The 16206-nt window shown below is 36.8% G+C and overlaps 1 protein-coding gene across 4 annotated transcripts; it reads left to right on the forward strand.

Annotated features, from left to right (window-relative positions):
* Window position 1: 1 nt before the first annotated feature.
* cep97.L (centrosomal protein 97kDa L homeolog) lies at window positions 2-15192 on the forward strand. 4 transcript variants are annotated; one of them, XM_041580977.1, is made up of 12 exons: window positions 2-138; window positions 664-756; window positions 1170-1312; window positions 2226-2384; window positions 3292-3393; window positions 4615-4728; window positions 6420-6586; window positions 7060-7224; window positions 8303-8424; window positions 8600-9293; window positions 9961-10036; window positions 14391-15192. In XM_041580977.1, exons 2-12 carry the CDS (start codon window positions 723-725, stop codon window positions 15036-15038), a joined length of 2424 nt encoding a protein of 807 aa, XP_041436911.1. In that variant the 5' UTR covers window positions 2-138; window positions 664-722; the 3' UTR covers window positions 15039-15192.
* Window positions 15193-16206: the final 1014 nt, after the last annotated feature.

Here is a 16206-nt window from a genome sequence, read left to right on the forward strand (position 1 = left end):
GCCCAAAACTATTATAGCCAATCGTGGACTGGTTTACAGTTATGGACAAGAGCGTAGCCAAAGCTCTGCTTAGCCATTCGCTAGTTCCAAGGGAGGCGGAAAAAACTTGATAAAGCAGTCGCTTCCGGGAAGGGACAGGTAAACAAACAAGTGCGCAGGGACGGAAGGGGGCGAAGGGAATAGTTCTCTTCCGCCTTTCCAATCTCTGGGCAGTGACGTCACCAAGATCTGCTCTGGAACGGGAAGTACAGGACTCTAGTGAGCTTTCTGTTTGGCGTGTAAAATTTAAGGCGGGGCATAGATAATGGACTACAATTCCCATAATCCAGAGCTTCATCCATAGTGACCGTTTAACTGACAACGCTGAGAAGAGGGAACATATCGTTACAGGGACCAGTGTATGTATTTGTTCCTTTAGGTTTCTGTTTTTCGTCTTGCGCATGGAGATTTATAAATGCAATAAAAACCCTGCACAAGCTTCTTGCTGTTATGTCTACACCTCAAGCATATTCTTTGTTGAAGTGTTAGGCATTTAGTACACAACAACGTGTAATACTAGTGGGGAGCCCTGGATACTGTATGTAATACTTGATAAGTTGTTTTTGTATAAATTCTAGAATGCTGGTAGTCATTGTGAAGTAAAGGAAAATGATTTATTTGCAGTTGCATGATACCACTGTAGCAACACACCTGGCTGATCTACAGAAAAAACCCCAGCTACTATGGCAGTGGCACATTTGGCTTGTGACAGTCAAGGTAAGTAGCACGCTTATTCACTTCTATTTAGTACATGTCAGCCAGAGATGATCAATGTCCCTTCTATCGGTGGCCACCTTGTCTGTGGTAAAATACAGACTCATCTGTCATTCTCATATCTCATCTATTAAAGGAGACATCCATCCCAAAACTGTATATTGAAATTTAAGCAGCTTTACAGTGTACAATTTATATGGGATTTTTCCATATCATTTATAGATATAACTACTACTGAATGTAATATCTATTGGACTGTTTATATTCTTTGATACGGGTTCTGGCTTCTGAAACAGTGCAGCAGAACCCCCTAATTAAATTACAGTGGAACTCTTTTTGTATTTGTGAGATGTGTCATTGCTTTGCAGGTCAGGTCCTTTTTAATTTTCTTGTTTCTAAATGTTTGTGTTCCTTAGGTTCTGTGGTTGATCTCTCTGGGCAAGGGCTTCAAAAACTGAGCCCCACACTTCCTTTTGGGAATGACACACAAACTCTGATTTTGGACAAAAATCAAATAATTAAGCTTGAACATGTGGAAAAATGCAGGAATCTAGTACAGGTTTGTAACTGAAACGGAATTTGGTGGGTGGGGTCTATATATATATATATATATATATATATATATATATATATATATATATATATATATATATATATATATATATAGGTTGCTCAACTTTGATCTCTTGAATTATTACACTGTTAAAATAGCATAATGCGTTGCTTAGATCTGCCTTATGTGACATGTATATTTTTCTTTGAAATGTAAAACCAGTGATTTTTTTGTGACGGAACAGAGACCATGATTTTGTGTTTGATATTTACACCTAGGTATAGGCTTCACTTAAACTTGGGTTGCTTATGGCTACAGCTTTGGAGCTATATATATATATATATATAGACGGCTCACGTTTACGAGCCGAAACGTTGATTAAACTTACCTTTTTTTTCTTCACAAGACCTTTGAGTGCGGACTCCTTTTTGTTTATTTATATATAGATATATATATATATATCGGGATTTGGCCAGGATTCGGCCTTTTTCAGCAGGATTCGTATTCGGCCGAATCCTTCTGCCAGGTGAACTGAATCCAAATCCTAATTTGCATATGCAAATTAGGTGCGGGGAGGTAAATCGCGTGACTTTGTCTCAAAACAAGGAAGTAAAAAATGCTTTCCCCTTCCCACCCCTAATTTGCATTTGTAAATTTGGTTCGGTATTCGGCGAATCTTTCGCCAAGGATTCGGGGGTTTGGCCGAATCAGAAATAGTGGATTCGGTGCATCCCTCATTTTATATAATATTATTTCATATTGGGTATGGATTTTATGCTCCATATTGACCAGTAATGCTAAGCAGTATATGTTTTACACGTAGTGCAAAAAGTACATTTAAATTATTAATATATATATATAAATTTAATTTGATGGCAGGATATTTATTTCTGTTTTGTTTATTTGTCATTTATATTAGCTCTCCGTAGCCAACAATCGTCTTGTAAGGATGATGGGTGTTGCAAAATTAATACATCTCCGAGTACTAAACTTACCACACAACAGCATTGGGTATGTCGAAGGACTGAAGGACTTGGTTCATCTGGAATGGATTAATCTTGCGGGAAACAATTTGAAGGTACGGAATTTTATCAGCATTAGATGACCACATCTTTCCTACTGTATGCCTAAGGCAGGGTTCCCCAGCCTTTTTTACTTGTGAGCAACATTCAGATGTAAAAAGAGTTGGGGAGCAACGCAATCATGAAAAGTGTTCCTGGGTGGTGCAAAATAAGTGCTGTGATTGGCCATTTGGTAGCCCTTATGTGGACTGCCAGCCTATAGAGGGCTCTGTTTGGCACTGCACTGGGTTTGCATACAACCAAAACTTCCCTCCATGCCACTAATTAAAAAAATAAGCACCTGCTTTGATGCCACTGGGAGGAACATCCAAGGGTCTAAGAGCAGCACGTTGCTCGCAAGCCACTGGTTGTGGACCACTGGTCTAAGGTTTAAATTATTTTTGAGCATGTATGTGTGCTGGGTTGGTCTGTCCCACTGGGACACCTGGAGAAAAAAAATGTATGGGCCCCACTGGCCTACGCACATGCGGGTTGACACATAGTGTGGTGCAGCTTGTCACATGCAGGGTACGGATTGCGTCGGTGGTAATCCGTTAATAACCTTACATCTCTGCCCACTGGATCTTTATTGGAAGGCTCTACTACAACAACTGACAAATCAAAACATTGATTATACTTACTACTTTCTTACCATTAGATTACTGAATTTGGAATGTATCCATGGCTTCTCAGGTCCAAGCCCAGGCTACTGCTCTGGTGATGGCTCCAGAGTACATTTTTCACCCACCACCACTGACAAAAGTTTGCAAGACAGTTTAAATATGTGGGGCATATGTGGTTATGTCTGGCGTATTTTCCATATAGTCGGAGAAGCATTACTTAGATTTTTGTGTTAATTGTTGGCTATTATTAAAACACAGACATGCTGCTCAGTAATTATATATTATTATCCATTTTACTTAGATAATTGATCAGATAAACAGTAGCACCTCCCTTCAACATCTGGATTTGTCAGACAATAACATATCTCAAATTGGTGACCTCTCCAAGCTAAAATCTCTGAAGGTAAGACAAGGTTTTCTAATGTTCATATTTAACTGGATTTTGCATTTTGTGTGCATGAGACTTGACACTTACCAGATATTTATTAATAAAGATATTTTAGAATTGGGGCAATGACCTATAAATCAAAGGCAAATGATTAACATATCCAGCTTGCTTTTTAAAATTGTATATTTCCGTTTAAAGGAACAGTTCAGTGTGAAACAGTTCAGTATGAAACTAAAAACTGTGTAAATAGATAGGCTGTGCAAAATAAAAATTTTTCCTAATATAGTTAGTTAGGCACAAATTTAACTTATACAGGCTGGAGTGACAGATTGTGTAACATAGTAGCCAGAACACTACTTCCTGCTTTTCAGCTCTCTGACTCTGAGTTAGCCAGTGACTTGAAGGGGGGCCACATGGTACATTTCTGTTCATTGAGTTTGCAATTGATCCTCCGCATGCAGCTCAGATTCAAAAGCAACAGATATGACCCATGTGCCCCCTCAAGTCTCTGATTGGTTAATGCCTGGTAACCAGGGTAACCAGTCAGTGTAAACCAAGAGAGCTTAAAAGCAGGAAGTAGTGTTCTGGCTATTATGTTACACATCCAGTCACTCCAGCCTTTATACATTACATTTTTGGCTAACTAACTATATTAGAAACATTTTTTATTTTGCACAGCCTATCTATTTACCCAGTTTTTATTTTTACACTGAATAAAACTTCAGAAAATGACATATCCTTTCTAATTATGGTGTAAAATCCACAAGTAATGGACCTTAATGGATTCTTGGATGACAAACCTAGCTTAGCTTACCTCGCTATTGTGATACTAAGCTCTATAGTTAGTATAGGTATGGGTATATAGAATTTATGTGAAAGTAGGGAGGGGTGTGTGTATGGATGCTGGGTTTTCATTTGGAGGGGTTGAACTTGATGGACTTTGTCTTTTTTCAATTTAACTATGTAACTGTGTAACTACTTTTGTGTTAAAATTGGAAAACCTCTCCAACTGTGTGTTTTACTTTGGGTATTTTCAGGTGTCTTTTAATTTGAAGTCACGTGTTGCTACTATCAAACTGATATGTCCTCAGTATTCCAGGGCACATCTACCTTGCTTAGTTAGCTGGGCAGTACTAAATATTTACCTTGATAGCATATTTATTTAACATATATTTTGCATATCTCAGTTATGTAAAACTACTGACTGTACAATTTTTTATTTTTTATCTTTTGTAGACTTTGCTTCTTCATGGTAACAATATTGCATCTTTACGTGCAGCATCTGCTTGTCTTCCTCAAAGCCTCACTATACTTTCATTGGCAGAAAATGAAATCAGAGACTTGAATGAAGTAAGTGATTTTCTGAAACCGTTATTAAACTAATTGAGCTTTTAGCGTCTATATTATTATGTTGAACAAGTCAAACATACAAATACACTGGTATTTTTTAAAAAGATATCTCAACATACAATAAAGTGACCCCCATTTGAAAGTTGTAAAGACAAAGGCAAATCATTCAAAAACTATAATAAAGAAAAAATGAAAGCCAATTGAAACGTTGCTTAGAATTAGCCATTTTATAACATTCTGTCATGATTTTTATGGTGTTGTTTTATTTCTAAATTACACTGTTTACACTGCAAATAATTCACTCTACCATATAAAATGTAGTGCCTGAACCAATAAGTGTATTTTTTCTTAGTTGTAATACTGGTGTGTAGGCAACCATCTCAGGTCATTTTGCCTGGCATGTGCTTTCAGAAAGTGCTGCACTATGGAACTGCTTTCTGACAGGCTATTGTTTCTCCTACTCAATGTAACTGAATGTGTCGCAGTGGGACCTGTTTTTTTTTTACTATTGAGTGCTGTTCTTAGATCTATCAGGGAGCTGCTATCTACTTACCTTCTCATTGTTCTGCTGCTAGGATGCTGGAGGGGGAGGGAGCTCAAACTTAAAGTACAGCAGTAAAGAGTGACTGAAGTTTATATTTGATAGCATCCCTCTAAAAGTGAACCACCTATTTAAAGGAGAACTATACCCCCAGAATGATTACTTAACCAACAGTAAATATTGCCCTTTTACCTTGAGCAACCTTTTCGTGATGGTCTTTGTACTGCCTCAGAGATCACCTGACCAGAAATAATGCAGCTGTAAAAGACAGAACTTAATCAGTTGGCTCATGCACCCTAACACTTGCCCTTGGTTTAGTTGCACCGTGAATAGTTCTTACAATGGCAATAATACTGGATCCCATACCTATACTGAAAAAGTATATTTTTATGAAAATTGCTTATTCAGATGAAGCAGGGTTTTATATTTGAGCTGTTTTAAGTGATACATTTTTATAGAGACCTACATTGGTTGTGGGTTTAGTTTTTCTCTAATAGGATATAAATGATCTGTTTAAGTGCCTTATTTATGTAAGAAATTGCAGAATTTTTAAAAGATAATATTTAGAACTGTTTTTCATGTGGGATGAAGCTTATATTATATTTTTATTTTTGCAATACTTCCCCTTGAAGTTTTTCTTTAAGACATTGTTACCCGTACTCGAATGTTTGCCTCCTACATTCACAAATATTTGTCTTTCAAGACAGGTCTGACCTGATACGGATCGCTCTTTTCTACATTATCCATTCTTTCATGTGATTTGTCTTGAATGATTTGTAGTTAGAACATAACAATTGTTACTCAAACATTCTGAACTGGTAAAAGGTCATGGTACATTTTTTGAAGTTTTTTCTCATTGGTATTATATGTGGATAGCAATAATGGTTATCTAAGCTGAAATGCGTTCCGCTTTGCTATATATTCCAGTATTAATGAAACAAAACAATTGTTACACTGACGTAATGAAACGGTGAAAGGTCATGGTTCTCATTTTGAGAGTTTTTTTCCACATTGTTTTCTGATAATATGTGCATAGCAATTATGGTTTGAAAATTTCTAAAATGAATTCAATTTTGATATATAGTTAAATAGCCTTTCCCTTTATTTTTTACTATGACATTCTAACATGCTTAAAATTACTGCTTACCAGGTAGCATTCCTTGCTGGCCTTGTCTATTTGGAACAGTTATCAATAATGAACAATCCTTGTGTGATGGCCACACCGTCTATACCAGGGTTTGACTACAGACCTTTTATTGTCAGCTGGTGCTTAAATCTTAAAGTTTTAGATGGCTATGTTGTCTCCCAAAAAGAAAGGTAAGTAATACTGACTATTGTAAGTAATTATGTCCATTGCTTCACTAACGGTTAATTTGCTTTTTCTTGTTTTTGGTTCTGTCATGCAGGGCTACGTACACCACTCCAGATATTATAGATATTGTAGCCCCCCAACCCTCCCCCCCAAAAAAAATACATAAAGTGGTCCTCCATTTTTGAGAACTTATGCAATTTACATTAATTACATTAGTAAAGTGGTTTCTGAAATATTAGTAATTTTAGATTAGTAGTTTTAGACTTCTAATAGCAGGATTGGCTGAAAAGCTCTTTTTCTGAAGGCCAATAGTGACCCTAACTGTCAATACACTTTCTAGGTATAAGTATGCACTTTCTTAATGTGATTTCTGCATGCCATAAGATTGAATGAGGTCAAAGTGAAATTCTTATTACAACATACTGAAACCATTTAAAGCTTTTACTTTTATAACTTAAAATATTCCATATTTTGCTAGCTTGAAAGCAGAATGGCTATACAGCCAAGGCAAAGGAAGATCGTATAGGCTTGGCCAGCACATTCCATTAGTCCAGTACCTGGCAACTGTGTGTCCATTAACTTCCGCACATGGACTCCAGACAGAAGAGGATGCAAAGCTGGATAAAATATTAAGTAAACAGAGGTAAAAGCTCTATTCACACGTAGTTTTAATACTCGTTTATGTTGCTAAGGCTTACACTTAATGATTTTGTTCCTTAATATTGAGCAAGGACAAGGTGCTTTTAAAGGGAAACTATAGCGAAAAGGAAAATTTATTATAAGCTTCATCATACTGAAATAAGACACTTTCTAAATACAATAAAAACATTCTTCATGGTTTCTGAAAAAATCAAGTTTATGTTTACAATCCTTCTCTCTGCATCGGTTTCTCTTCCGTCTTCATGCAGCAGTTGGGTGTCTGATATTCATTTACAGTTAGATCCAATATATCTTATTGGGGGGGGTTTCCTTTCCTAGCAGATAAATTAGAGCTCACTCAAATAACTGATTCCAGTACAAACAAAATCTAACAAAATAACTGCCTTTTGCACAAATCCTGCATGTAGAGAGACATGATGTCTGGTGATTTTATTAGAGTGAGCTCAAATACATCTTCTAGGCAAAATGAGCCCCCCTATAAGATATATTGAATCTAACTGTCAATGAATATCTGACACCAAACTCCTGCATGAAGAAACAATGAAGAGAAACAGATGCTGAGAGAGGAATAGTGAAGATGAACTTGATTATTTCAGAAAAAATGCAGAATATTTAATTGATTGTATTTAGTCTCTTATTTCAGTATGATGAAGCTTATATTAAATTAATTTTTGCAACATTTCCCCTTTAAAGTTGTATATTACTTGGTCATAAACTTACTGTAGCCGAGTATATACTTAATGTAAACTTTGCTGGTAATTTTGCTGCATATAGGCAATTGCTTATTCGTTGTAGTTTTACATGTATACTCTTGCCATTCATTTGAAAGTTTGAATTGTTTTGCAAGTGTGCTGTTTGGAAATTAATGGTTAGTAAATAATAGCATATATTTTGATAAGCCAGTTATGCGTAAGATGCACAATGTGGCCTTCAATTCATTGCCTGATTATTATAAACTTACATTTCTGTATGTCCTAAAAAGACTGTGTTTGTAAATATGTAAATATACTGGGTGACAAAATCATAAAAAAATATATTAATGCTGTGCATTTCTTGGCTAGATTGCACCAGAAGCAATTATTGCATCAAACGCGCAGTGATGGCTACCTCACCTCATCTACTCCAAATAAAAGGTTACCACTGTCTACTGAACATCACAGTCCAACACATGTATTACAAACTGGTGGGTAACTGTTTCCATTTTAATCCTAACGGTAATAAGCCTTTTGTCAGTTAGTCTTTTAGCAAGCTTTATTTTCACAATAAGGCTCAAATGAGCATTCCCTTGCAATGTTTGGAGAAGCATATGTGTGTTTTGTGGAATACAATACAAATTGAATGTTTACATCTTTTTTTAGAACCCACAGTACAAGTAAATAACTGGCTCAGGTCAAGCAGTTCTGAGGATCACTCATACGCTGTTAGAAATATCTGCTCCAGTCCTTTCGGTCCACCACATTACAGTAGTCTTTATATGGAAGACATCCAAACAGATGAAGACAAACTCAACTGCAGTCTTCTTTCCTCAGAATCTACCTTTATGCCTGTTGCTCCAGGCCTTTCTCCTGTCTCACCAACCGTAGAGTTAAGGGTTCCAGCCATAAAAGCTGACCTGCCAGTCAATGAAACTGTGATTGAGTTTAACAAAGACCACACTGAACTGCCCCCCTCTGAAACTCCAGAAAAGCCTAAGTTAATTCCAGGTCTATCAGCAATGCAAGATGATAAATCATGCTGTGTCTATCCAGTTATCAAAGATGAGAATGTAACCGAAAATATTATTAATTGTGAAACTGCGGTTAGTATGGAAAGTACTCAGACATCAAATGGCCCAACATGTCACAATTTAATAATGAATTGTAAACAGGCTTCTGTTCTGGATCAAGATGTAAACCACATAAATAAAATAAGCAAAGCTGCTACAAAACTTCAGTCCTGTTGGAGAGGTTTTTATGCAAGAAAGTACAACCCAAAAGTTAAAGATGTATGCTATGAAATCCGACTTAGCAGAATGCAAGAGCACATAGTATTCTTGACAGAAGAAGTAATTAGGTGAGTTCCTACTTGTTGTTGGCTAATGTGTACTTGTTCTGTGTAGATACCATTTTTATTAATCACTACATTGCTTTAAACATGAAAAAAAAATTCTGAGAGAAAGTATTGCCCAACAAGCAAATTTATAATTATAGCACTGTGCTCTATAGTGGTGACATAGTTACCCAGAAGGGCTTTACTTGCAGCAACAAGGTCATCCTATTCCGTTATTTATGACAATTTTTGGATTATGGATCAGTGTGGGTAACCTCCAGATAGTATATTGAATAGTACAGCACTGTTTGTATTGGTGTTGGTTGCTTGAAAGGATGGTAGGTCAGTGCCCCAAATGTGCTTGCATCAAGGCTAAACCGTGTCCTGTGTATCTTTAGGAGATTTTGAAAGAGAGGAGTTAATTGCTATGGAAATTAGATCTAACTTCTATGAATGTCTCCGACTCATTTAATACAATCCAGCAGAAGATTTTTCATCTTGTTCGTGATCATATTCATTAATGCCATCAACCCATATATTTTGTTACCCCTACCCCTGCCATCGCTGTCCAGTCATGGAAAAGTGCAAGAGTAGTAACCCTATCCTTTAGCATTTGTTGTTTAGCGTTTCTTTTTCTAATGACAAAGGAATAAATGGCTTATAACTCTGTCCCACTGTGTCTATGCTGTAGGCTAAGAAAAGAGAAAGAAGAGGACCGAATACAAAGAATTTTGCAAGGGGAAGCTGTGAGGTACCTATGGGAACAGGTAAGACTTAAATTTTAGTTATATGCCACTTCTTTTTCTTTAACCTTTTAAGAACATTACATTGCAAAATCTACAGCACTGTCTCTAGTATGCCATTTTTTCGTGCCCAGTTTTCTCTTTGATTTTTGCTATGGATGCACCGAATCCACTATTTTGGATTTGGCCGAACCCGCGAATGATTCTGCCGAATACCGAACCAAATCCTAATTTGCATATGCAAATTAGGGATGGGAAGGGGGAAACGTTTTTTTTACTTCCTTGTTTTGTGAAAAGAAGTCATGAGATTTCCCTCCCTGCCTCTCATTTGCATATGCAAATTAGGATTCGCATTTGGTTCGGCCAGGCAGAAGAATTCAGCCGAATACGAATCCTGCTGAAAAAGCCTGAAACGAATTCTGGATTTGTTGCATCCCAAATTTTTCCTGCACCACAAACTGGCAGTATGTAACTTTGCAATCAAAGACCACCAGAACTGAAAGGGTTAAAAGACATTTAAAAAACAGCAGAGTACTACTTGCCTCCTTTAGTTCTCCACCTTTCTCTTCTTCCTGGGCTTTCCTTACTTTAGGAAGGGCACATCAAAAGCTCTGTGTTGTGTTGCAGATAATATTTAGGAACACATGAAAACAACATTCTCAGCAAGCAAGTGCAGTTATATAGATTATGTTGGAAAAAAAAAATGATTTCAGCTGAAAAGACGATTGTCATGCATGCAGACTGCACTGACTTCTATGCAGTTATGCAATGCATATTTCTAATAATTACTAATAAAGGACAGGTTTGGGCTCCTTTTAAATCTGATGACTGATAGAAGGGACCTCAGATCACAGGTCATAGAGTTTACTATCTGTAGTACTTGCATATACACATCTGCTGTTGTCACTGCTTCCTGGGAGGATCTTTATCGCCTACATGCCTGCATAAGAAAAGTGGCACATTTATTACATTATTACACACTTCCTATTTTTGGGATAGGGGGCTTTATGTTCTAGTGTAAGCTCCAATCAAGTTGCATAATGTTTGTTTTAGAGATATTAATTGCATTTGTTTGTTGCTTGTAATTATGGCAAAGTGTGATCAGTGAATTATAAGTTTGACCACCAAGATTGGCTTTATTGAATTTTTAATAATTCTGCATTGCTTTTGATTAATTGATTTTGCCTGTGTTGGTTGTGTGCAGTATTTGTATTTTTGAGTCTCTACATGCCCATAGCTTTAATCCTACGAATATTGGGAAACTTTTCAGAGGATGCCTAGAAATTCTTAATTATGACTTTTGTACCTTGGGACATGTGGGTAATCGGACAAAGCATTACAGTTAACTACAGGTAGCTTGGAGAAAAAAGTTATTTTTATTCATTTTCAGAATACAGAATGTGTACTTCTGAGTATTTTTTGTTACAAAGTTACCAGATTTTGAAAGTAAAAGCAGTAAGGTGTGATGTGCTTTGCACGGTGTGGTTTTGTTTTTTAAGATCACATCCACTTTCACCACACCCCTTAAAGGGGTTGTTCACCTTTTAATTATATGCTAGTATGATGTAGAGAGTAATATTCTGACTGATATATGCCTTTGGTTTTCATTTTTTATTGTTTGTGGCTTTTTAGTTATTTAGCTTTTTAGTCAGCAGCCCTATTGGTTTTCAGTTTCAGCATCAGGTTGCTAGGTTCCAAATTACCCTAGCAACCATGACTGAAATTTGAATAGGAGAGGCCTGAATAAGAAGATGAGCAATAACAATATATTTGTAGCTTTACAGAGCATTTGCTTTTAGATGGGGTCAGTGACTATTTGAATTGTGGAAAAAGTCAGAAGAAGAAGGCAGATAAATCATAAACTATAAAAAAGAAAAGATGAAGACCAATTGAAAAGTTGCTTAGAATTGGCCATTCTATAATATACTACAAGTTATCTTAAAGGACCAGTAACATCAATTTTTCTTTTTTTTCAAAATTTGTTAGTACCGTATACAACAAAACATAAACACCAAGGCAAATTAAACTTTTAGATTGCAAAGCCTTTAAGAAATAACTTACCGAAACTCCACTTCCAGTCCTCTTCAAAAAAGGCGACAGGGCGACCATCCATCCTGTGGTGTTCGATTCCTCCCTGGCTATTCTAGTGATAGCATGTGAAGATGGCTGAGGCTCCACTCCACAGAGGCGGAGGAGATGGCTCCTCCACCTTCTCCTGCAGCAGCGGGCACTGCCAGCCCCGGGAACACTCAGATGGGCACATCGATGGGGAGCAAGTGGCATGCACACCCCACTGATTCGGCTCTCCCAGTACCTGCTGCTGCTGCTGGGAATAGGGGAAGCGCTGCAGAGTGGAGCCTCAGCCATCTTCACGCGCTATCACTAGAATATCCAGGAAGAAGAAATCGAACACCGCAGGATGGTCGCCTTTTTTGAAGAGGACCAGAAGTGGAGTTTCGGTAAGTTATTTCTTAATAAAGGCTTTGCAATCTAAAAGTTTAATTTGTCTTGGTGTTTATTTTTCATTGTATACTAACGAATTTTGAAGAAAAAATTGATGTTACTGGTCCTTTAAAGGTGAACCACCCCTTTAACTGACACATATTTAAGATCAATGATACGTATCTTTTTCTAATTCTAAAAAATTACTTTTAATTATTTCCTTTATAAAGTGCTGCAAGGACACCCAGCACTGTTCAATCTTACAATGTATAAAAGTACACACAAGGATAACAAGTATTATAATTCAATACATATGTACAAACACACAGATATTAAAAATCATGCACTGTTTCTGAAATAATCAGTTGTTCTTCATATTATCCTTCTCTCTGCATCTGTCTCTTCATGCAGAAGTTGGGTGTTAAAGTAGGTCTAATATATCTTTTTTGGGGGGGACAGGGCTTCCTTTCCTAGCAGATTTCTTAAAAAACCCAAAATAAATGACTTTGGCACAATTCCTGCATGTAGAGACACAGGCTTTCTGATGATTTTAAAAAATTAAGCTCTTCTGCATCTTCTAGGCAAAGGGAGCACCATCACATAGGCTGTATTAGACCTAACTATCAATCATAATCTGACTCCAGCTCCTGCATGAAGAGATAAGAAAAATGACAGATAAGAGGGGGAGAGTTAAGAGTACGGTAACTCTTATTTCAGAAATGGATCAGAATTCTTGATTGACTTTATTTTTTTTTTTTTTTTTTAAATATGTCTTTATTGAAATTTTATAACAAATCAAATAAACAAACACAAAGGAATTTGGAATTACGAAAAGAAAAACATTTCAAACGTACAATACACAACAGCATTTTCCTCATACATATCATTGAAAGGGAAAAGAAATACAATTAAGAATACCTTGTTCTTAATATCTGATTTATGTGGTGGCTCCTGGGGGGCGTTCGTGGCGGTTGGTCCTGAGAGCGTAGGAGATCTTGAATATACCGGTCTGTGTCTTGGACATTAGTATTATCGAGTAATAGTTCCGTATCATACCACGTAGTGTATCTAAATGCATATATCGTTAAATGTCTAGTATGAATTGGGAGTGATTGAATGTAACTCATCCATGTCGAAAAAAATTTATCAGTAAATTGTTCTTTGTTTGTAGTGGATTCCACCCAATCCATGTGAAATATATGGTGTAGCTTTTGTTTGACCAGAGATAGGGGGGGGTGCAGATGGAGAAAGCCAATGGTGCAATATGGTTTTCCGAGTTGCAGCCATTAACCTTTCTGCCAGCTGCCTTTCAGAGCGCGAAAGCTTCAGGTGTGGAGGAGGTATCTCAAAAATTGCCCATGTTAGCGTAAAAACGTTAACTCGTTGAGTCAGAGACTTCCAGTATATCTGAACTTCCCCCCATAATTGCTGAATGATAGGGCAGAGCCAAAGACAGTGCACAAGGTCAGCCCGGGGTTGATGACATCTCAGACAATTATCCGAATTTAGAGTACCCATGTGATGCCGCCTAAGAGGAGTAAGATATGAGCCATGCAATACCTGTAAAGCCATTTCTTGATACTTAATTGACTTTATTTTAAAAAAAATATTATTTAGTATGATAGATATTTAATTTCTATTTTTGTGATCGTTCTTCTGAACACACCACCGTATGTAAGCAGTGGCAATGTCATTATTAATTCCACAAGAACACAAAGTACATGTTCACTATCTCAAAACAGCGGTGTTCCTTAGATGGGAAGGGAAACCAGTATAGCACATCATTAACTCCAACTGCTACACACTGGCATTGCTTTAATTGCCACCATTAACCTGGGTTTTAGACAAATAAAGAGAGTGCCTTGCCACCTATTCTTTGCAGCCAGGGATTTTCCTTTAATGATAAACACCAAAAACCTTTCTCTTCTACTTCCAGGTACAAGCCATACAACAATGGCAAAATACAGTAAAATTGCAAACTGCCAACAGCTCTGAGAATGATCTTCCATCAGCCAGTAATTCAAAGCATGCCAATCCTGCTTTGGAAGAGTTGCCTTCCAGCCCTGAAAAACTGAATAGAAAAGCATCACCAGATATCCCAGACTCTGGTTTTCACTCTGTCATATTAAATCACTGCACCATGGGTAATACTGAAAAAAACTCCTCTGAGGAAAGTGAATATTCCCAGCCCTCTCTGGATACTGTTCGCCATTACAACGACAAGGTGCCGGATAGCCCTGCAGATCAAGATTTGACTCGAGAAGAGCAAAGCCAAAGCAGCAAAGATAGTTTCACCAGTGAGCAGGACAGCAGTCTACTGCAGCAGTATCTAAGGTCTGTTGAGCAGCTGGATGAGACTGCAGATAATACAAGCTACAGTGAAAGGACTGAGGAAAGCAGACCTGAAATTACCACATGTTCAGACAATTCCGACTTATCCTGCAGCATCTCTCACTTTTTGCCTGAAAACAGCAAGCAGGAAAACATTGATATACATAGCAATTTACCTTCTATAGATGATGGACATAACACACCAATACCATGTGATTCTAGTTTACTGGTGCCACAGCCAGACTTAGTTTAAGTATCTGTGTGCCAGCAGAATTGGTTTATTTTCTTTAGTGTGGAACTGAATTCGAAAATCGCTTCTACTGTTATGCACTTTAAATTATCACAGCATTATCCTGAAAGCACATCATGCCATCTTTCTGTCCAATAAATTCTGTGTTTATCTACAATGCTCTTCACCAAGCGTTCATTTTTTGTGTACTGCTGTTTTTTTACAGTGTTTTCATATACACAGTAGGTATGAAAGTATTTTGAAGTAAAATATGCAGTATGCCTTGGGATCTACGAAATGTCATCCAAGCAATATATTTTAAAATATAATTGTTAATAGAAAGCAGAATTTTAAAAAAGCTTAGAATAATAGTAACTGAAAAGGCTACTCTCTGGGATGGAGCTAATTAGAAGATTAACGACAATTATACTACTTCTTATAATAGGTAAGTAGTGCACAAAACTTACAAAGCACCACTAAAAGCAAATGGTAAATGCAGCCCCTTTTCTTTAATTGTTACACCTCTTGTTTTCATGTTGAGTCTGTAATGTTCGCAATCAACAAAATAATGAAAAACCCTATAAAACATATAGTTTCAGGTTATATAAAATTAGTAAAGTGCGTGGAGCTTTTAAAACCACTTAGAGCACCTTTATATTTGATAGACACTGTGCTTAATCTGGATGCTGTAAATGATTTTAATTGTACAGGAAATTTAGTATAAGGTTAATACAGTGTTTTTTCAAGATGTCATATGTACACTGATTTTTTTTTTTTTAATTACTTTTTCGTTCTAATGAGATCTTTTTCGTTTCTACAGCTTTAGCCTACACAGGAGTTGGCAAATTTAACTGATATGGTTGTACTGTGTGACATTCTTTCCAATCACTTGTGAAAATGCAGATGCAGTTCTGGGTCATATATTTTGAGAACTAAATTGTGCTTCAAACTATTTTTCATTTTTTCACATATAAACCGTGGCCTGATAGTACCACAGCTAACGATTGATCCAATCACGCAGTAGAGGAGCCCCCGCACATAAAGTCATTTAGCACATTCAACTTCCTCACATTTTATTCTGAAGAGTGTGGGAGGTGATTTTAATCTCACACTCCTTATACATTTGTTGTTTTTGTATAATGAACTCCTTATAGTGGTGGTTCACCTTTTAGTTAACTTCTAGTATTTTATA

This window comes from Xenopus laevis, chromosome 2L (genome assembly GCF_017654675.1).
Source record: "Xenopus laevis strain J_2021 chromosome 2L, Xenopus_laevis_v10.1, whole genome shotgun sequence".
Lineage (NCBI taxonomy): Eukaryota > Metazoa > Chordata > Amphibia > Anura > Pipidae > Xenopus > Xenopus laevis.